Source organism: Arvicanthis niloticus, chromosome 12, assembly GCF_011762505.2.
Source record: "Arvicanthis niloticus isolate mArvNil1 chromosome 12, mArvNil1.pat.X, whole genome shotgun sequence".
In the NCBI taxonomy this organism is placed as follows: domain Eukaryota; kingdom Metazoa; phylum Chordata; class Mammalia; order Rodentia; family Muridae; genus Arvicanthis; species Arvicanthis niloticus.
Genome location: NC_047669.1, coordinates 18819934 through 18841596, shown reverse-complemented (window position 1 = coordinate 18841596; position 21663 = coordinate 18819934). Strand labels below are relative to the sequence as shown.

The following is a 21663-nucleotide window of genomic DNA, read 5'->3' as shown; positions in this document are numbered from 1 at the left end:
GTCCGGACTTGGGTGAGGGTCCCCTTTGGGAGATCTTACAATACTATCACAGACAGAGAAATAGCACAATCATAGTAGAGAAATGGCTCAGTGGTCAAGAGCACTGACTGCTCTTCCAGAGGTCCTGAGTTCAATTCCCAGCAACCACTTGGTGGCTCACAACCATCTGTAATGGAGTCTGATACTCTCTCTCTTTCTGGTGTTTTCTTCTGTTATGCAGTCATACATGTAAATAGAGTGCTTATAACATAAATAAGTCTTAAAAAGAGAGAGAAAACATCTCTGGTTTGGTAGAGGGCATTTTAATCTCAACACTAGGAGTGGAAGGGGCAGAGCCAGGAGGATCTCTGTGAGCTCAAGGCCAGCCTGGTGTATACAGCAAGTAACAGCACATCCAGGATTACACAGAGAGACCTGTCTTAAACCAGACCAAACCAAAAATCCTTCCTGACCCTCCCTTTCTTTCTTCAGTCCCATTCCTTTTTTCTTTTTCTGGAACAGAGTCTTACTAAGAAGCTAAAAAACGGTCATTGGCCCAAGTTCCTGACTGCTGGGAATACAAGCATGCACTACCCACTGGATGTATTATCATTTCTAAGGTCATAATCTTTTTTTTTTTTTTTTTTTTTTTTTTTTTTTTTGGTTTTTCGAGACAGGGTTTCTCTGTGTAGCCCTGGCTGTCCTGGAACTCACTCTGTAGACCAGGCTGGCCTCAAACTCAGAAATACGCCTGCCTCTGCCTCCCAAGTGCTGGGATTAAAGGCGTGTGCCACTACTGCTTAGTCTATGAAGTATTATCCAATGATTTATCTTGATTCTACACATGACAAATAGCTTAAAGCAAGAATTTTTCTTAGACTAAAAAAATAAAATTAGGTTTTGTCAGCAGAGCACGGAGGAGGGGGCTCCTACTTGTAATCTCAGAATTTGGAGGCTGAGACAGGAGGATTGTCACAAGTTTCAGGCCAGTCTGTGCTATATAGTGAGTGAATTCTAGAGCAGCCTGGGCTACAAGTGTCTTAATAAGAAAGCAAGGAAACAAACAAAAAAACAAAGACTGTTGGTTTTTGCAATGCATTTTATTGGACCTAAAGTTCATTTAGGGGATACACAGACACACAACTTGTCTGATCAGCCACTAATATGCTTCTGTTCCCTTTTATTTTTGTACTCAAGAGCCAGTTCACTTTTTCTCCGTGTTCAATATCGAGCTTTGGCATTATCTTTGCATGCCCCTCGTCCTCTGCTCCCGGGGCTCCAGAGATCCCACCCCGCGTGGGGCACGCTGCCCTCTTTGCTTTCTTCCTGTATGTGTGCTTCACAGGACTCTTCTGCGGCTTCTCTGTCTTACCGCTCACATCCCACAACCTTATCTTCCCATCATTCCCCCCAGTAAGCAGCAGATGGGACTCGGGCAGAAAGCTGACTTGGGACACCCCCAGAGTGTGACCCTTAAATCCCAGTTCTCGCTCACATTTGACTCCTATCACCCTGAAGATGCGCACCTTACCATCTTCTGCACCACAGCTAAAAAGATTGCCGCACGATGCCACAGCGACAGAGTGGGCTAGTGCGGGGTTTAGGAGCCGACCGGGGGACTGGGGGCCTTCCGTTTCCTCTGTTTCATCCTCCTGTAAATTTGTAATCCAGACAGGACGGGCTTTTTGAAGACTCCACAGAATTACCTTTAAACAAGGTGAAATTACAGTCACACAGTGTTCTAGACACATTGCTCAACTACAGTGCTTACTGAGCTTCTAATAAAATATGACACAGTTCCTGTAACATCTCATGGTCAGAAGCTGCTACAACATGCCATGGTAACGTTACTGACACTAGACTAAAACTAGAATGGAGACGCAGAAGTAAAATTGACAGGCTGGATGCTAAGACTTTTATTGAACGGACTCCATCAAAATCCAATGATTGGGCTGAGGATATAGCTTAGTGGCATAAGCACTTACTTGCTACCTGTAAAACCATGGGTGCAACCCCCAACATCACTCCCCAAATTAAGAGAGAGAGAGAGAGAGAGAGAGAGAGAGAGAGAGAGAGAGAGAGAGAGAGAGAGAGACAGACACAAGCCAGTCAGTACAGCAGCATATGCCTTTAACTTCAGCACTCAGGAGACAGAGGAAAGCATGGTTTTTCCAGACAGAATTTCTCTCTGTGTAGCCCTGGCTGTCCTGGAACTCTATTTGTAGACCAAGCTGGCCTTGAACTCACAGAGCTCCACTTGCCTTTATCTCCTGAGTGCTGGGATTAAAGGCCTGCACCACTACCACCACCACCACGACCAAGCATGGAGGGCAGAAATCTATGCATTCAAGGTCAGCTTGGTCTACATAGCCAGGCCCAGCCCATCCAATGCTACACAGTGAGCCCTTGTCTCAACAAACAAACAAAACAACAAAAACCTTTAAAAAAATATTTCATATTTGACTTGCCAAAGAAATTCTTGGTTTGTTTCAAACCAGGTCTCACCATGTTAGGGCAGGCTAGCTTTGAACTTATGGTGACCCTTCTGCCTGTCCAGTGCTAGGATCAGAAGCATGTATCACCATGCCTAGATCAGACTCTAATTTTCTTTATCTGGGGCCAGGGAATACCAGTGGAGTGGGGATTGTTTTTTCTTTCTTTAAGATTTATTTATCTTTATTTAATGAGTACACCGTAGCTGTCTTCAGACACACCAGAAGAGGGCATCAGATCCTATTACAGATGGTTGTGAGTCACCATGTGGTTACTGGGAATTGAACTCAGGACCTCTGGAAGAACAGTCAGTGTTTTTTAACTGCTGGGCCATCCCAGCCCCAGACTCTGTTTTAATGTAGTGGAAATCTTTTTTGGGGTGTATATGTATTGTTGTACAACCCAGCAAGCCCAGAATCTGGGAGGCAGAGGCAGGAATTCAAGCTTATTCTCTGTTATGCAGTGAAACTTTACCAGGCAAATCAAAACACCTTGCCTTTCCACAGAATGTTTGAGAATGTGCTCTAGCAGCTACATGCCCTTAAATGTTTCACACAGAATTGGAGGCAAAATGCCAAATTCTGGATGTCTATTTTTTTAAAAGAGATTATTTTTTGAGACAAGGTCTCACTATATAGACCAGGCTGGTTTTGAACTCATAGAGATCTGCCTGCCTCTGCCTCCAAATGCTGAGATGGCATGTACAACCATGCTCAGCCCATAAAGCTTCATTTAACCGGTATGTATGTATGTATGTATGTATGTATATATATATATATATATATATATATGTATGTATACCAGTGCCTAGGAAGTCCAAAAGAGAAGAGGGCATTAGATCTCTGTAGCTGGAGTTAGGCAGTTGTGAGCCACCTGACATGGGTGCTGGAACCCAATTCAGGTCCTTTGCAACTCTCACTACTGGGCCTTTCTTTAGTCTCTGCCTATTCCCAATCTTTAGGTTTAAAGAGCACAGGTCATATTTGCATATCTGTCACATCTAAGAGTTAGTGAGCTAGTGGTAAGAACTGGTCTAGCTGAAGGATGAGAGAGTGACTAGTCAAACACACTACCTCTGCCTATTCACAACCAGCAGCCTCCTGGATGCACTGGTACTTCCTAAAAACCAAAGATCTAACCTGCTGGTGAACAATACAGATTTAGGACGGCTTTAGCTAAGACCTAGTTGTAGGCTGCAGGGAAACTGTGTCCTATAAATACAGAAGAAGCCTGGTGTCCTGTACACCTTTAGTCCTAGTACTTGGGAGCAGAGACAAGTAGATCTCTGAGTTCAAGGACAAGTTTAGTTTACAAAGTCAGTTCCAGGACAGCCAGGGCAACACAGAGAAACCCTGTCTTCAAAAACAAACACACTCAGAATAATTCTGTATTGAATGATTCTGTATATAGAATTCCTACAGAAGCACTACAAATGTTTTCCAAGGGGAGTCTTTATTATTTGGGGAGTGTCCCAGCACATAGGACATTATTGGTTCCACTGCCACACCCTTCAATCTTATGAATGATACTGATTTGTTATTGTAGTATGTAGTTGTTTTTAAAAATAGGATCTATTACATAGCTCTGGCTGTCATCCTGTAACTTGCTATGTAGCTCATGCTAGCCTTGAACTCACGGAAAGCTGCTTGCCTCTGCCCCCCAGTAGCTGGAATTAAAGGAGTCCAGCACCACTTCAAGTATAGATAATATTTTGAATACCTCAAATAACAGAGAAAAAGCATGGGCTTTGAAGGCAGAGACTGAAGTCTAATTATAGCCAGGTGGTTCATTTATAATAATAATTTTTGAAAAGGAAAAACAGAGAACAGAGAAATGGCTTAGCAGTTAAACACAGTTTGCTCTTCCAGAGGACCCTGGTTCAAATCTTAGCAGCCACATGGTAGCTTGCAACTGTCTGTAACTCTAGCTCTAGGGTATCCAATATCTACTTATGTCTACTAATGGCCTCCACAGGTACTGGGCACACAAATGTGCAGGCAAAACACCCATACACAGAAAATGAAATTATTTTTAAGGGAACAGTAGTTAGGAGGGCACAGATGGAATGAAGACTAGTAAGTGCAAAGTCCTAAGCACTAGACTCCAGTGATGAGACTTTTCTCTTGTAGGAGGAAGGCCAGCTCACCACGGGAAAGTTCAAGCTAAGAACTCTCATATTACTCCAAGATCTGCTCCTGTGAAAACAAAACAAACCACCAGCTTTCCCTATACAGTGTACAGTGTGCTTTATACCCCCATGTCTTTCCTCTGAAGTCAGGCTAATTTGTGATGTTGTTTCCAAAGTCCAGCACTGCATACAGTGTTTTGCTTCTGATCACTTACACACATTTCAAGTAGCTCAAATTTTAAAGTAAAATGAGACCTTCCAGCTTCCCCCCATCCCCCTGAGCCCCCTCAAACCCATTTAAGAGTTTCTAGAGAATGTGTGAATCAACTCTATGTTCAGCATCTAACCTCCATTCCTTTTTTTGTTAAGTTGACCTAAAACTACCTCTTCTTTGTTTAAAGCAATTTTTAGAATCAGATATTTGAATCCTAAGGTCTTAGAATGTCTTTAAGGATGGACAAAGGAAGACAAAAGGCTAATGAATAAAATATAGTGTCAGGCTAGCACTCAGGGGAGAAGTAAGGCTACGATTCACAGCTGAGTGAGAAATGTTAGTAGAGAGTAGAAAACACCAGATCAATAATTTGATTCCAGGAGGTGGGGAAACAGTTCAGTGGTAGAGTACATGTTAGTACTATGTATAGAGTATGTTTAGTACTATGTGGTAGAGTACATGTTTAGTACTATGTATAGAGCACATGTTTAGTACTATGTATAGAGCACATGTTTAGTACTATGTATAGAGCACATGTTTAGTACTATGTATAGAGTACATGTTAGTACTATGTATAGAGCACATGTTAGTACTATGTATAGAGTACATGTTAGTACTATGTATAGAGCACATGTTTAGTACTATGTATAGAGCACATGTTTAGTACTATGTATAGAGCACATGTTTAGTACTATGTATAGAGCACATGTTTAGTACTATGTATAGAGCACATGTTTAGTACTATGTATAGAGCACATGTTTAGTACTATGTATAGAGCACATGTTTAGTACTATGTATAGAGCACATGTTTAGTACTATGTATAGAGCACATGTTTAGTACTATGTATAGAGCACATGTTTAGTACTATGTATAGAGCACATGTTTAGTACTATGTATAGAGCACATGTTTAGTACTATGTATAGAGCACATGTTTAGTACTATGTATAGAGCACATGTTTAGTACTATGTATAGAGCACATGTTAGTACTATGTATAGAGCACATGTTTAGTACTATGTATAGAGCACATGTTTAGTACTATGTGATAGAGCACATGTTTAGTACTATGTGGTAGAGTACATGTTTAGTACTATGTATAGAGCACATGTTTAGTACTATGTATAGAGCACATGTTTAGTACTATGTATAGAGCACATGTTTAGTACTATGTATAGAGCACATGTTTAGTACTATGTATAGAGCACATGTTTAGTACTATGTATAGAGCACATGTTTAGTACTATGTTTAGAGCACATGTTTAGTACTATGTATAGAGCACATGTTTAGTACTATGTATAGAGCACATGTTTAGTACTATGTATAGAGCACATGTTTAGTACTATGTATAGAGCACATGTTTAGTACTATGTATAGAGCACATGTTTAGTACTATGTATAGAGCACATGTTTAGTACTATGTATAGAGTACATGTTTAGTACTATGTATAGAGCACATGTTTAGTACTATGTGATAGAGCACATGTTTAGTACTATGTGGTAGAGTACATGTTTTAGTACTATGTATAGAGCACATGTTTAGTACTATGTATAGACACATGTTTAGTACTATGTATAGAGCACATGTTTAGTACTATGTATAGAGCACATGTTTAGTACTATGTATAGAGTATGTTTAGTACTATGTATAGAGCACATGTTTAGTACTATGTATAGAGCACATGTTTAGTACTATGTATAGAGCACATGTTAGTACTATGTATAGAGCACATGTTTAGTACTATGTATAGAGCACATGTAGTACTATGTATAGAGCACCATGTTTAGTACTATGTATAGAGCACATGTTAGTACTATGTATAGAGCACATGTTTAGTACTATGTATAGAGCACATGTTAGTACTATGTATAGAGCACATGTTTAGTACTATGTATAGAGCACATGTTAGTACTATGTATAGAGCACATGTTAGTACTATGTATAGAGTATGTTTAGTACTATGTATAGAGCACATGTTTAGTACTATGTATAGAGCACATGTTAGTACTATGTATAGAGTATGTTTAGTACTATGTATAGAGCACATGTTAGTACTATGTATAGAGTATGTTTAGTACTATGTATAGAGCACATGTTTAGTACTATGTGGTAGAGTACATGTTTAGTACTATGTATAGAGCACATGTTTAGTACTATGTGGTAGAGCACATGTTTAGTACTATGTGATAGAGCACATGTTTAGTACTATGTGATAGAGCACATGTTTAGTACTATGTATAGAGCACATGTTTAGTACTATGTATAGAGCACATGTTAGTACTATGTATAGAGTATGTTTAGTACTATGTATAGAGCACATGTTTAGTACTATGTGGTAGAGTACATGTTTAGTACTATGTATAGAGCACATGTTTAGTACTATGTATAGAGCACATGTTTAGTACTATGTGGTAGAGCACATGTTTAGTACTATGTGATAGAGCACATGTTTAGTACTATGTGATAGAGCACATGTTTAGTACTATGTATAGAGCACATGTTTAGTACTATGTATAGAGCACATGTTAGTACTATGTATAGAGTATGTTTAGTACTATGTATAGAGCACATGTTTAGTACTATGTGGTAGAGTACATGTTTAGTACTATGTATAGAGCACATGTTAGTACTATGTATAGAGTATGTTTAGTAGTATGTATAGAGCACATGTTAGTACAATGTATAGAGTACGTTTAGTACTATGTATAGAGCACATGTTTAGTACTATGTATAGAGCACATGTTTAGTACTATATATAGAGCACATGTTAGTACTATGTATAGAGCACATGTTTAGTACTATGTATAGAGCACATGTTTAGTACTATATATAGAGCACATGTTTAGTACTATGTATAGAGCACATGTTAGTACTATGTATAGAGCACATGTTTAGTACTATGTATAGAGCACATGTTTAGTACTATGTATAGAGCACATGTTTAGTACTATGTATAGAGCACATGTTTAGTACTATGTATAGAGCACATGTTTAGTACTATGTATAGAGCACATGTTTTAGTACTATGTATAGAGCACATGTTAGTACTATTATAGAGTAATGTTTAGTACTATGTATAGAGCTACATGTTTAGTACTATGTATAGAGCACATGTTTAGTACTATGTATAGAGCACATGTTTAGTACTATGTATAGAGCCATGTTTAGTACTATGTATAGAGCACATGTTTAGTACTATGTATAGAGTAATGTTTAGTACTATGTATAGAGCAATGTTTAGTACTATGTGGTAGAGTACATGTTTAGTACTATGTATAGAGCACATGTTTAGTACTATGTATAGAGCACATGTTTAGTACTATGTGATAGAGCACATGTTTAGTACTATGTGATAGAGCACATGTTTAGTACTATGTATAGAGCACATGTTTAGTACTATGTATAGAGCACATGTTAGTACTATGTATAGAGCAATGTTTAGTACTATGTATAGAGCACATGTTTAGTACTATCTGGTAGAGTACCATTGTTTAGTACTATGTATAGAGCACATGTTTATTACTATGTATAGAGCACATTGTCTTAGCTACTATGTGGCTAGAGCACATGTTTTACGTACTATGTGACAGAGCACATGTTAGTACTATGTGCGATAGAGACACAGTTTAGTACTATGAAGAGCACATGTTAGTACTAAGTATAGAGCACATGTTAGTACTATGTATAGAGTATGTTTAGTACTATGTATAGAGCACATTTTATTACTAGGTGGTTAGAGTACCATGTTTAGTACTATGTATAGAAGAGCACATGTTAGTACTATGTAATAGAGCACATGTTTTAGTACTATGTATAGAGCCATGTTTAGTAATAATGTATAGAGTATGTTTAGTACTATGTACTAAGAGCACTATGTTAGTACTAATGTATAGATGCAACATGTTTAGTACTATGTATAGAGCACATGTTAGTACTATGTATAGAGCACATGTTTAGTACTATGTATAGAGCACATGTTTAAGTACTATGTATAGAGCACATGTTTAGTACTATGTAGGTAGAGTACATGTTTAGTACTATGTATAGAGCACATGTTTAGTACTATGTAGAGAGCACATGTTTAGTACATGTATAGAGCACATGTTTAGTACTATGTATAGAGTACATGTTTAGTACTATGTGGTAGAGTACATGTTTAGTACTATGTATAGAGCACATGTTTAGTACTATGTATAGAGCACATGTTTAGTACTATGTATAGTAGCACATGTTATTACTATTTATAGAGTAATGTTTAGTACTATGTATAGAGCACATGTTAGTACTATGTGGGTAAGATACATGTTTAGTACTATGTATAGAGACATGTTAGTACTATGTATCAGAGCACATGTTTAGTTACTATGTATAGAGCACATGTTTAGTAGCTATGTATAGAGTATGTTTAGTACTATGTATAGAGCACATGTTTAGTACTATGTGGTAGAGTACATGTTTAGTACTATGTATAGAGCACATGTTTAGTACTATGTATAGAGCACATGTTTTAGTACTATGTAGGTAGAGTACATGTTTAGTACTATGTATAGAGCACATGTTTAGTACTATGTATAGAGCACATGTTTAGTACTATGTGGTAGAGTACATGTTTAGTACTATGTATAGAGCACATGTTTAGTACTATGTATAGAGCACATGTTTAGTACTATGTATAGAGCACATGTTTAGTACTATGTATAGAGTATGTTTAGTACTATGTATAGAGCACATGTTTAGTACTATGTATAGAGCACATGTTTAGTACTATGTATAGAGTACATGTTTAGTACTATGTGATAGAGCACATGTTTAGTACTATGTATAGAGCACATGTTTAGTACTATGTAGGTAGAGTACATGTTTAGTACTATGTATAGAGCACATGTTAGTACTATGTAGTAAGAGCACATGTTTAGTACTATGTATAGAGCACATGTTTAGTACTATGTATAGAGCACATGTTTAGTACTATGTATAGAGCACATGTTTTAGTACTAATGTATCGAGCACATGTTTAGTATTCTATGTTATAGAGTCATGCTTTAGTACTATGTGAGAGAGCACATGTTTAGTACTATGTATAGAGCACATGTTTAGTCACTATGTGGTAGAGTACATTTTTAGTACTATGTATAGAGCACATGTTTAGTACTATGTATAAGCACATTTTGTACTATGTATAGAGCACATGTTTAGTACTATGTATAGAGCAACATGTTTAGTACTATGTATAGAGTCATGTTTAGTACTATGTATAGAGCACATGTTAGTACTATGTATAGAGTAATGTTTAGTACTATGTATAGAGCACATGTTAGTACTATGTATAGAGTATGTTTAGTACTATGTATAGAGGCACATGTTTAGTACTATGTGGATAGAGTACATGTTTAGTACTATGGTATAGAGCACATGTTAGTACTATGTCATAGAGTATAGCTTTTAGTACTATGTATAGCAGCACCTATGTTTAAGTACTATGTATAGAGCACATGTTTCTAGTACTATGTATAGAGCACATGGTTAGTACTATGTATAAGAGTACATGTTTAGTTACTATGTATAGAGCAGCATGTTAGTAACCTATGTATAGAAGCACATGTTTAGTACTATGTAATAAGCACATTTTGTACTATGTATATAGCACACATGTTAGGTACTATATAGAGCAACATGTTTAGTACTATGTATAGAGCACATGTTTAGACTATGTATAGAGCACATGTTTTAGTAACTATGTATAGAGCACATGTTTAGTACATGTGGTGAGTACTTTTAGTACTTATGTATAGAGCACATGTTTAGTACTATGTATAGAGCTACATGTTTAGTACTATGTATAGGAGCACATGTTTAGTACTATGTATAAGAGTATGTTTAGTACTATGTATAGAGCACATGTTAGTACTATGTCTAGAGTATGTTTAGTACTATGTATAGAGCACCAGGTTAGTACTATGTAGGTAGAGTAAATGTTTAGTACTATGTATAGAGCACATGTTAGTACTATGTATAGAGTACATGTTTAGTACTATGTATAGAGCACATGTTTAGTACTATGTATAGAGCACATGTTTAGTACTATGTAATAGCACATGTTTAGTACTATGTATAGAGCACATGTTTAGTACTATGTATAGAGCACATGTTTAGTACTATGTATAGAGCACATGTTTAGTACTATGTATAGAGCACATGTTTAGTACTATGTATAGAGCACATGTTTAGTACTATGTATAGAGCACATGTTTAGTACTATGTATAGAGCACATGTTAGTACTATGTATAGAGCACATGTTTAGTACTATGTATAGAGCACATGTTTAGTACTATGTATAGAGTACATGTTTAGTACTATGTATAGAGCACATGTTTAGTACTATGTATAGAGCACATGTTTAGTACTATGTATAGAGCACATGTTTAGTACTATGTATAGAGCACATGTTTAGTACTATGTATAGAGCACATGTTTAGTACTATGTATAGAGCACATGTTTAGTACTATGTATAGAGTACATGTTTAGTACTATGTGATAGAGCACATGTTTAGTACTATGTATAGAGCACATGTTTAGTACTATGTGGTAGAGTACATGTTTAGTACTATGTATAGAGCACATGTTTAGTACTATGTATAGAGCACATGTTTAGTACTATGTATAGAGCACATGTTTAGTACTATGTATAGAGCACATGTTAGTACTATGTATAGAGTATGTTTAGTACTATGTATAGAGCACATGTTTAGTACTATGTATAGAGTACATGTTTAGTACTATGTATAGAGCACATGTTAGTACTATGTATAGAGTATGTTTAGTACTATGTATAGAGCACATGTTTAGTACTATGTGGTAGAGTACATGTTTAGTACTATGTATAGAGCACATGTTTAGTACTATGTATAGAGCACATGTTTAGTACTATGTATAGAGCACATGTTTAGTACTATGTATAGAGCACATGTTTAGTACTATGTATAGAGTATGTTTAGTACTATGTATAGAGCACATGTTAGTACTATGTATAGAGTATGTTTAGTACTATGTATAGAGCACATGTTAGTACTATGTATAGAGTATGTTTAGTACTATGTATAGAGCACATGTTTAGTACTATGTGGTAGAGTACATGTTTAGTACTATGTATAGAGCACATGTTAGTACTATGTATAGAGTATGTTTAGTACTATGTATAGAGCACATGTTTAGTACTATGTATAGAGCACATGTTTAGTACTATGTATAGAGCACATGTTTAGTACTATGTATAGAGCACATGTTTAGTACTATGTATAGAGCACATGTTTAGTACTATGTATAGAGCACATGTTTAGTACTATGTGGTAGAGTACATGTTTAGTACTATGTATAGAGCACATGTTAGTACTATGTATAGAGCACATGTTTAGTACTATGTATAGAGCACATGTTAGTACTATGTATAGAGCACATGTTTAGTACTATGTATAGAGCACATGTTTAGTACTATGTATAGAGCACATGTTTAGTACTATGTATAGAGCACATGTTTAGTACTATGTATAGAGCACATGTTTAGTACTATGTATAGAGCACATGTTAGTACTATGTATAGAGTATGTTTAGTACTATGTATAGAGCACATGTTTAGTACTATGTATAGAGCACATGTTTAGTACTATGTGGTAGAGTACATGTTTAGTACTATGTATAGAGCACATGTTTAGTACTATGTATAGAGCACATGTTTAGTACTATGTATAGAGCACATGTTTAGTACTATGTATAGAGCACATGTTTAGTACTATGTATAGAGCACATGTTTAGTACTATGTATAGAGCACATGTTTAGTACTATGTATAGAGTACATGTTTAGTACTATGTGATAGAGCACATGTTTAGTACTATGTATAGAGCACATGTTTAGTACTATGTGGTAGAGTACATGTTTAGTACTATGTATAGAGCACATGTTTAGTACTATGTATAGAGCACATGTTTAGTACTATGTATAGAGCACTGTTTAGTACTATGTATAGAGCACATGTTTAGTACTATGTATAGAGCACATGTTTAGTACTATGTATAGAGCACATGTTTAGTACTATGTATAGAGTACATGTTTAGTACTATGTGATAGAGCACATGTTTAGTACTATGTATAGAGCACATGTTTAGTACTATGTGGTAGAGTACATGTTTAGTACTATGTATAGAGCACATGTTTAGTACTATGTATAGAGCACATGTTTAGTACTATGTATAGAGCACATGTTTAGTACTATGTATAGAGCACATGTTTAGTACTATGTATAGAGTATGTTTAGTACTATGTATAGAGCACATGTTAGTACTATGTATAGAGTATGTTTAGTACTATGTATAGAGCACATGTTAGTACTATGTATAGAGTATGTTTAGTACTATGTATAGAGCACATGTTTAGTACTATGTGGTAGAGTACATGTTTAGTACTATGTATAGAGCACATGTTAGTACTATGTATAGAGTATGTTTAGTACTATGTATAGAGCACATGTTTAGTACTATGTATAGAGCACATGTTAGTACTATGTATAGAGTATGTTTAGTACTATGTATAGAGCACATGTTAGTACTATGTATAGAGTATGTTTAGTACTATGTATAGAGCACATGTTAGTACTATGTATAGAGTATGTTTAGTACTATGTATAGAGCACATGTTTAGTACTATGTGGTAGAGTACATGTTTAGTACTATGTATAGAGCACATGTTAGTACTATGTATAGAGTATGTTTAGTACTATGTATAGAGCACATGTTTAGTACTATGTATAGAGCACATGTTTAGTACTATGTATAGAGCACATGTTTAGTACTATGTATAGAGCACATGTTTAGTACTATGTATAGAGCACATGTTTAGTACTATGTATAGAGCACATGTTTAGTACTATGTGGTAGAGTACATGTTTAGTACTATGTATAGAGCACATGTTAGTACTATGTATAGAGCACATGTTTAGTACTATGTATAGAGCACATGTTTAGTACTATGTATAGAGCACATGTTTAGTACTATGTATAGAGCACATGTTTAGTACTATGTATAGAGCACATGTTTAGTACTATGTATAGAGCACATGTTTAGTACTATGTATAGAGCACATGTTAGTACTATGTATAGAGCACATGTTTAGTACTATGTATAGAGCACATGTTTAGTACTATGTGGTAGAGTACATGTTTAGTACTATGTATAGAGCACATGTTTAGTACTATGTATAGAGCACATGTTTAGTACTATGTATAGAGCACATGTTTAGTACTATGTATAGAGCACATGTTTAGTACTATGTATAGAGCACATGTTTAGTACTATGTATAGAGCACATGTTTAGTACTATGTATAGAGTACATGTTTAGTACTATGTATAGAGCACATGTTTAGTACTATGTATAGAGCACATGTTTAGTACTATGTGGTAGAGTACATGTTTAGTACTATGTATAGAGCACATGTTTAGTACTATGTATAGAGCACATGTTTAGTACTATGTATAGAGCACATGTTTAGTACTATGTATAGAGCACATGTTTAGTACTATGTATAGAGCACATGTTTAGTACTATGTATAGAGCACATGTTTAGTACTATGTATAGAGTACATGTTTAGTACTATGTGATAGAGCACATGTTTAGTACTATGTATAGAGCACATGTTTAGTACTATGTGGTAGAGTACATGTTTAGTACTATGTATAGAGCACATGTTTAGTACTATGTATAGAGCACATGTTTAGTACTATGTATAGAGCACATGTTTAGTACTATGTATAGAGCACATGTTTAGTACTATGTATAGAGTATGTTTAGTACTATGTATAGAGCACATGTTAGTACTATGTATAGAGTACATGTTTAGTACTATGTATAGAGCACATGTTAGTACTATGTATAGAGCACATGTTTAGTACTATGTATAGAGCACATGTTTAGTACTATGTATAGAGTACATGTTTAGTACTATGTATAGAGCACATGTTTAGTACTATGTATAGAGTATGTTTAATACTATGTATAGAGCACATGTTAGTACTATGTATAGAGTATGTTTAGTACTATGTATAGAGCACATGTTTAGTACTATGTATAGAGCACATGTTTAGTAATATGTATAGAGTATGTTTAATACTATGTATAGAGCACATGTTAGTACTATGTATAGAGTATGTTTAGTACTATGTATAGAGCACATGTTTAGTACTATGTATAGAGCACATGTTTAGTACTATGTATAGAGCACATGTTAGTACTATGTATAGAGCACATGTTTAGTACTATGTATAGAGTACATGTTAGTACTATGTATAGAGCACATGTTTAGTACTATGTATAGAGCACATGTTTAGTACTATGTATAGAGCACATGTTTAGTACTATGTATAGAGCACATGTTTAGTACTATGTATAGAGCACATGTTTAGTACTATGTATAGAGCACATGTTTAGTACTATGTATAGAGCACATGTTTAGTACTATGTATAGAGCACATGTTTAGTACTATGTATAGAGCACATGTTTAGTACTATGTATAGAGCACATGTTTAGTACTATGTATAGAGCACATGTTTAGTACTATGTATAGAGCACATGTTTAGTACTATGTATAGAGTACATGTTTAGTACTATGTATAGAGCACATGTTTAGTACCATGTATAGAGCACATGTTTAGTACCATGTATAGAGCACATGTTTAGTACTATGTATAGAGCACATGTTTAGTACTATGTATAGAGCACATGTTTAGTACTATGTATAGAGCACATGTTTAGTACTATGTATAGAGCACATGTTTAGTACCATGTATAGAGCACATGTTTAGTACCATGTATAGAGCACATGTTTAGTACCATGTATAGAGCACATGTTTAGTACTATGTATAGAGCACATGTTTAGTACTATGTATAGAGCACATGTTTAGTACTATGTATAGAGCACATGTTTAGTACTATGTATAGAGCACATGTTTAGTACTATGTATAGAGCACATGTTTAGTACCATGTATAGAGCACATGTTTAGTACTATGTATAGAGCACATGTTTAGTACTATGTATAGAGCACATGTTTAGTACTATGTATAGAGCACATGTTTAGTACTATGTATAGAGCACATGTTTAGTACTATGTATAGAGCACATGTTTAGTACTATGTATAGAGCACATGTTTAGTACTATGTATAGAGTACATGTTTAGTACTATGTATAGAGCACATGTTTAGTACTATGTATAGAGCACATGTTTAGTACTATGTATAGAGCACATGTTTAGTACTATGTATAGAGCACATGTTTAGTACTATGTATAGAGCACATGTTTAGTACTATGTATAGAGCACATGTTTAGTACTATGTGATAGAGCACATGTTTAGTACTATGTATAGAGCACATGTTTAGCACTATGTGGTAGAGCACATGTTTAGTACTATGTATAGAGCACATGTTTAGTACTATGTGGTAGAGTACATGTTTAGTACTATGTATAGAGCACATGTTTAGTACTATGTATAGAGCACATGTTTAGTACTACGTATAGGTCCGAAGCTCAATTCCCATAACTGCTAGGGAAAGCAAACCAAACACATACTTGAGCAAATTCTGCTCAGAAATTACCCAAGTGCTCTTTGCAAAACCATCACCTGCATATCCAGGCCACATGACACCAGGCTCTGAGGCCTCTGAGGTCGAAAAGCCACAGAAGAACAAATGTTGGAATGTCTCTTAAGGGATCTGGTAACTTTCTTCTTTTCCAAGTCCAGGATTTTGATGGCCCCAGAGTCATCAGCAGAAGCCAGCAGACTTTCAGTTTCATTTAATGAAAGACAATTGATTTCTTCCTCATTCACATGGAAGTGGTCCAGGGACTCTTTAAGAGACCTGACATCTAGTACACTGATGGTTTCTCCATGGGAGGCATAGAGCTTGGTGGGGCAGGAGGCAGAAAACAAGACGCTGGTAACATCATCAGCTCCTTCCAACTGCATGTGTCCTAACGGGGTCCCATCTTCACCCCAAGCCACAAGGTCTCCACCCTCTCCTCCTGAAGCCACTAGCCCGTCTTTACTTGCATTCAGGCAAAGGATTGAAGAAGAATGTCCACCAGTCCACTTGACTGCCATGATGGCCTGCAAAATTCTGTGAAGAGGGAGAAAGCCTGTATCAGATTTTGTACAAGAACTTGATACTATGAGGCAAATATAATTACCAACATTTCAATAGTTTTTAAAGATTGCTTAAAAATTCAACAACCCCCTACCTTCTCCTCTCAAAAGACATTTAAAGACTAAAACTACAAAACTCTAGGTAAATATAAGACTGCTTTTCTAGTACACATCCACAGGAAACCCAAATACATGCTGACTAGCAGGCAAAACCTTTTCAGGTTTTCTTCCTAATCTGATCCTTGTTTTTGGATTTGTTTGTTGTTGTTATTTTAAAGGGATTAATTTGGTTGTAAAGGTACTTTTGGCTGACTTCTACCCTAAATAAAGCATGAGAAGTTAGGTAAAGAATAGATTGTATAGTTAAAAGGACTATCACGGACACCATACAGTTCTGATAATTTTTCCATAATGGGTCTAGTAGTCTTTAAAAAAAAAAGATTTTATTTACTTTATATATGTGAGTACACTAGATATCTTTAGACACACCAGAAGAGGGCATTGGATCTCGTTACAGATGGTTGTGAGCCACCATATGGTTGCTGGGAATTGAACTCAGGACCTCTGGAAGAACATTAAGTGCTCTTAACCACTGTGCCATCTCTCCAGCCCTAGAAGTAAGTCTTATTGCATTAATCTTATAAGATCCAAGAACAGGCGGGCGGTGGTGGCGAACGCCTTTAATACCAGCACTTGGGAGGCAGAGGCAGGCAGATTTCTGAGTTTGAGGCCAGCCTGGTCTACAGAGTGAGTTCCAGGACAACCAGGGCTACACAGAGAAACCCTGTCTCGAAAAACAAAAAACAAAACAAAAAAAAAAACAAAACAAAACAAAAAAAAAATCCAAGAACAGTACAGTTCTACACGTCAGAGGGGAGGGGGTAGATTAAATATCTAGACTCTAAATGAATCACATGGATATTTATTGATCACTTGCATAGTCGGGAAAATAACAAAGAACTATTAATGAGTCTGTTTTAAAAAAGAGTTTGGAAAACCTCAAAAAATGTATATACTCATTTGGGGCCACAGAGGTGGCTCAGTGCTTAAGAGAATTTAACTAGTTGCTATTTCAGAGGATCAGCTTTGGCTCCCAGTACCCACATGGCAGCTCACAAGCAAAGAATAACTTCAGTCCCAGGAGATCCAGTGCTTTCTTTGGACCTCTGAGGGTACCAGGTATGCACATGGTTGTAGGAGGTGGTTCTGATGCTCTGATTGGGAATCTGTGCGTGAACCCTGAAGGTCCTGTTTCCCAATTGGTTCTTGATCAATCAATAAAGATACTCGTGGCTAATGAGCTGGTCAAAATAGGTGGAACTTCCAGTTTTCCCAAAGGCAGGATAGTAGACTCAAGAAAGGAAAAAAGATTCACTCTGCTTTGGAGGAAGAAAGAGCCATCAGCCATGTGAGATCTAGGATGGAGTGGCCATTAACAGCTTCCAAGACTGGGGTAGTAGGGGGGAGATTAGAGACCAACTGAACTGAGGGCAGATTTAGGGTGCTGAGCTGGGAGTGAAAAAAAGGGGGCGATAGCTGAGGAAGGCTTAGAAGAGCCCAGCCATTGAGCTAAAGCACATCAAAGATAAACTAATGTGTGTGTGTGTGTGTGTGTGTGTGCTCAAGTTTCATCCCCAGATCTGAGGGAACCTGAGCAGGGCTAGTATCACAGTCCCTCCAGAGTTTAAGGTGTTAAGGTGGAGTAGTAGAAACTACACATTACACATGATATATATATATATATATATATATATATATATATATATATATATATGTGTGTGTGTGTGTGTGTGTGTGTGTGTGTGTGTGTGTGTGTGTGTGTGTATTTACTCATAGACATCAAATAAATAAATCTAAAACATCCTATTAGATAAAGTAAATATTCAGTGGGGCTTTTTTCTGTAACTAGTCAACATTTATCATGCATAATATTTGTCAGTGATCCAACTAGAGCCTTCAAAATTATTTGTTTACTTGGTCTACAAAAGACAGGCAAAGACCTTTATCAAAAGTGTTAAACAAGTGCACACAGGTAATCCTAGTACTTGGGAGGCTGAAGCAGGACAATTTCGAGTTCTAGGTCACTCTGGGCTACATGAGACCCTCTGGAAAAAAAAGGGGGGATATCAAACAGAGTGCTATGGCAGAATGGGGAAAAGGTACTTAAATATACGCTAAGTCAAAACAATTTAGAGTGTTTGCAAGCCGCTGTTCTTGATTTTCTACACTGGGACCAGACAACCTAATAGAAATGTGTTAATGCCGACATTATCTCCCTCATCTATTAGGTCACTAAGCTTGTCTTTTCCTGTGTAGTTGCCTAAAGGGTCAAGCACAAAATTACTCATATCCTACTATGGATTAGTTTAATTAGATAATAGACTCATTTCCTCCAACTCTTAATGAGATCATGGAGTGCTTAAGAGCAAAGTAGGGTATGTTAAGAGCATTTTTTAAAAAAGGGTCGAATGCCACAGGTGACAGTTCTGAGTAGGTGGAATGGATAATGTCCCAGGGTAGGAGGGGCAAGGCGAGGTTCATGAAAAGCAGGTGAAGGGATTCTAACAAGAAGAGAGTGATAAAGGTGATTGATCTTCTTCTACTTTGAAACTATCCTGACTTGAGTTGGGTGATGACATGCCACTAAAAAATCATGTGAATAGCTGGGGTAAAGACACAAAAGAATGAAGCTGGGCAGTAGGGCTTTCCTTTTAATCCTAGCACTCAGGAAACAGAGGCAGGTGGATATCTGTGAGTTCAAGGCCAGCCTGGTCTACATATCAAGGTCCAGATTATTTAGGGCTACACAGAAAAATCCAGTCTTGAAAAACAAGCACCCCCCCCCCCAAAAAAAAACCCCTAAAAACCAAAAAGAGGCAGCAGAATGATACCATTAGATACTTCAAAGACTTGCCTTAAGAGAGACATGATAAAGGATAAAGTATTTGATAAATGGAGAATCTTTACTATCCCTGTTTTGTTTTCAGTCATACCTTTATTTATGAATTTCTGCTATTTATATGTACAAGCCTGGGGGGTGGGGAACGTGAGCAGAAACTGTCTGAATCTGTCTTCTGGCCCAAGTTCATGGCTCATGTGATCCTCTCACCTGAGGCTCCCATGTAACTGGACTATAGACTCTTTGTACTATGGTGCTTTACCCATGCCTTTTAATCTAGCCATTCTATATAGTTCTTTACTTTCTTTTCAGATCCACAAAATTTAAAGGAAATGTAACTGTCATTCAGACAAAATTTGGTTCAACATTCAGGAACCATGAAGAGAGAGGCCATTACTATAATTTGTGAGTCAACACTTCTTCATAGGTTTGGACTAAAGTTAGTCCTGATGCGGAGAAACTAAGTAACAACCAAAACAACTAGAAGACTGTGGCTTTAGCGTGGACACAACAGACAAGAATTTGGGTCACTTAACTTGGTGGAAGACATCCTGAGAAAGGGATTAGCAAGTCATAAGCATGTAATTATACCAGAGTAGGGAAGCAGCTGCTGATCATCTGTTTTTATTAAAAAACAGGAAGTGGATTACACATAGGTGGATCTCAGGCAAGGTTTCTCACGACACAAAAATTGCATGACACTGCACTTGATGACTGAGTCTGTGAGCCCTATTATTATAAATAATCACTTCATAGAGCCATCTTGAGAATTATAAAAAAGTCAATTAAAAGATCTCATCAATGCCTGGCTCACACCGTAGTTCTTTTACTTTGCTTTATGTCTCTCTTTTTCTAAATGCTCTTTGAATTTTGAAAACATAGTATAACTAAATAATGCTAGGTCCTCTTCCTCCCAGGAAATCATCTTTATGTTTCCACTTTATTCTCATTCTAGTGATTAATAAATTACCAAAAAAAAAAAAAAAATCACACACGTTTTCTTAATCTTTTTACTATGGGATGGAACTGAACGCACTATATTTTGTTCAAAAAGGTTGTGGCACTTAGTATTCAAATGACACTTTTAGATTACCTAAACTTGTTCATTTAACCTCAAATATAATAAAACCCGTTTATTTACGAGGGTTGCTCAGATTTAGCCACCTTAATTTTAGAATGGGTTCTGGTGAGTTCCCTACAGTCCTAGCCAGGAAAAGACGATCTCAATATCGCAAGGTAAAAATAAATAAATAAAATGGATCTAACCTGACCACGACAAGAGGTCCTCAACTGCCCAAAGGCAAAGGAAATTGATCCAAGCGAACTGAAGGTGAAGGATCTAAGAACTGGCTAGCAAAAAAAGGGAAGTGTCGTGACAAAGTTGGAGAGTGAGCAGAAAGCAAATGAAACGGGAAACTCCGGAGGAAGGGAGGCCAAGGAAAGCCGACTCAAGGCCATTAGAGGAAAAACAGAAAAATGCTCTTGAGAACAAATCAGAACCCCAATAGCCAACAGCCTCATACCTGGGCTTCCCGTTCCCGGTGGCGCCTAGTGATGACCTCACGCGCAGCATCCAATCCCATCAAGTTTAGGGAGCGAGGCGCCTCAGCCGAACAGTCACTTCCGGGCTGAGAGGCGCGGCGGGCGAGCTGGGCGTGCGCCCTTGCTTCTTGCCCTCAACTCATATGGCGGATCCCGGGGCGCGTCGCGGGCAGGCCGGGCGAGGCGGGTGGTTCCGGCGCCCGCGCTGAGCG

At 36.9% G+C, this 21663-nt stretch overlaps 1 protein-coding gene across 3 annotated transcripts; it reads right to left on the bottom strand.

Annotated features, from left to right (window-relative positions):
- Positions 1-1060: 1060 nt before the first annotated feature.
- Positions 1061-21569, bottom strand: Wdr53 (WD repeat domain 53). Of its 3 annotated transcripts, none has more exons than XM_034515303.2 (3): positions 21433-21569; positions 16489-16984; positions 1061-1685 (listed from the first exon to the last, which is right to left on the bottom strand). In XM_034515303.2, the coding sequence occupies exons 1-3, from the start codon at positions 21480-21482 to the stop codon at positions 1089-1091; spliced, it is 1143 nt and encodes a 380-aa protein (XP_034371194.1). In that variant the 5' UTR covers positions 21483-21569; the 3' UTR covers positions 1061-1088. The 3 variants fall into 3 exon arrangements, with proteins under 3 accessions (XP_034371194.1, XP_034371195.1, XP_076798906.1); XM_034515304.1 differs by having other exon boundaries at positions 21176-21449; XM_076942791.1 differs by lacking the exon at positions 21433-21569 and having other exon boundaries at positions 16463-16655.
- Between the last annotated feature and the right edge of the window lie 94 nt (positions 21570-21663).

Excerpts from the sequence above, each read along its gene's own strand:
- Wdr53 (XM_034515303.2), bottom strand. The coding sequence starts at position 21,482 with ATGCTGCGCGTGAGGTCATCACTAGGCGCCACCGGGAACGGGAAGCCC. Across the intron at positions 16,985-21,432 it reads ACCGGGAACGGGAAGCCCAG|AATTTTGCAGGCCATCATGG; the intron begins GTATGAGGCTGT and ends CCCTCTTCACAG. Across the intron at positions 1,686-16,488 it reads CATGTGGCCTGGATATGCAG|GTAATTCTGTGGAGTCTTCA; the intron begins GTGATGGTTTTG and ends CCTTGTTTAAAG.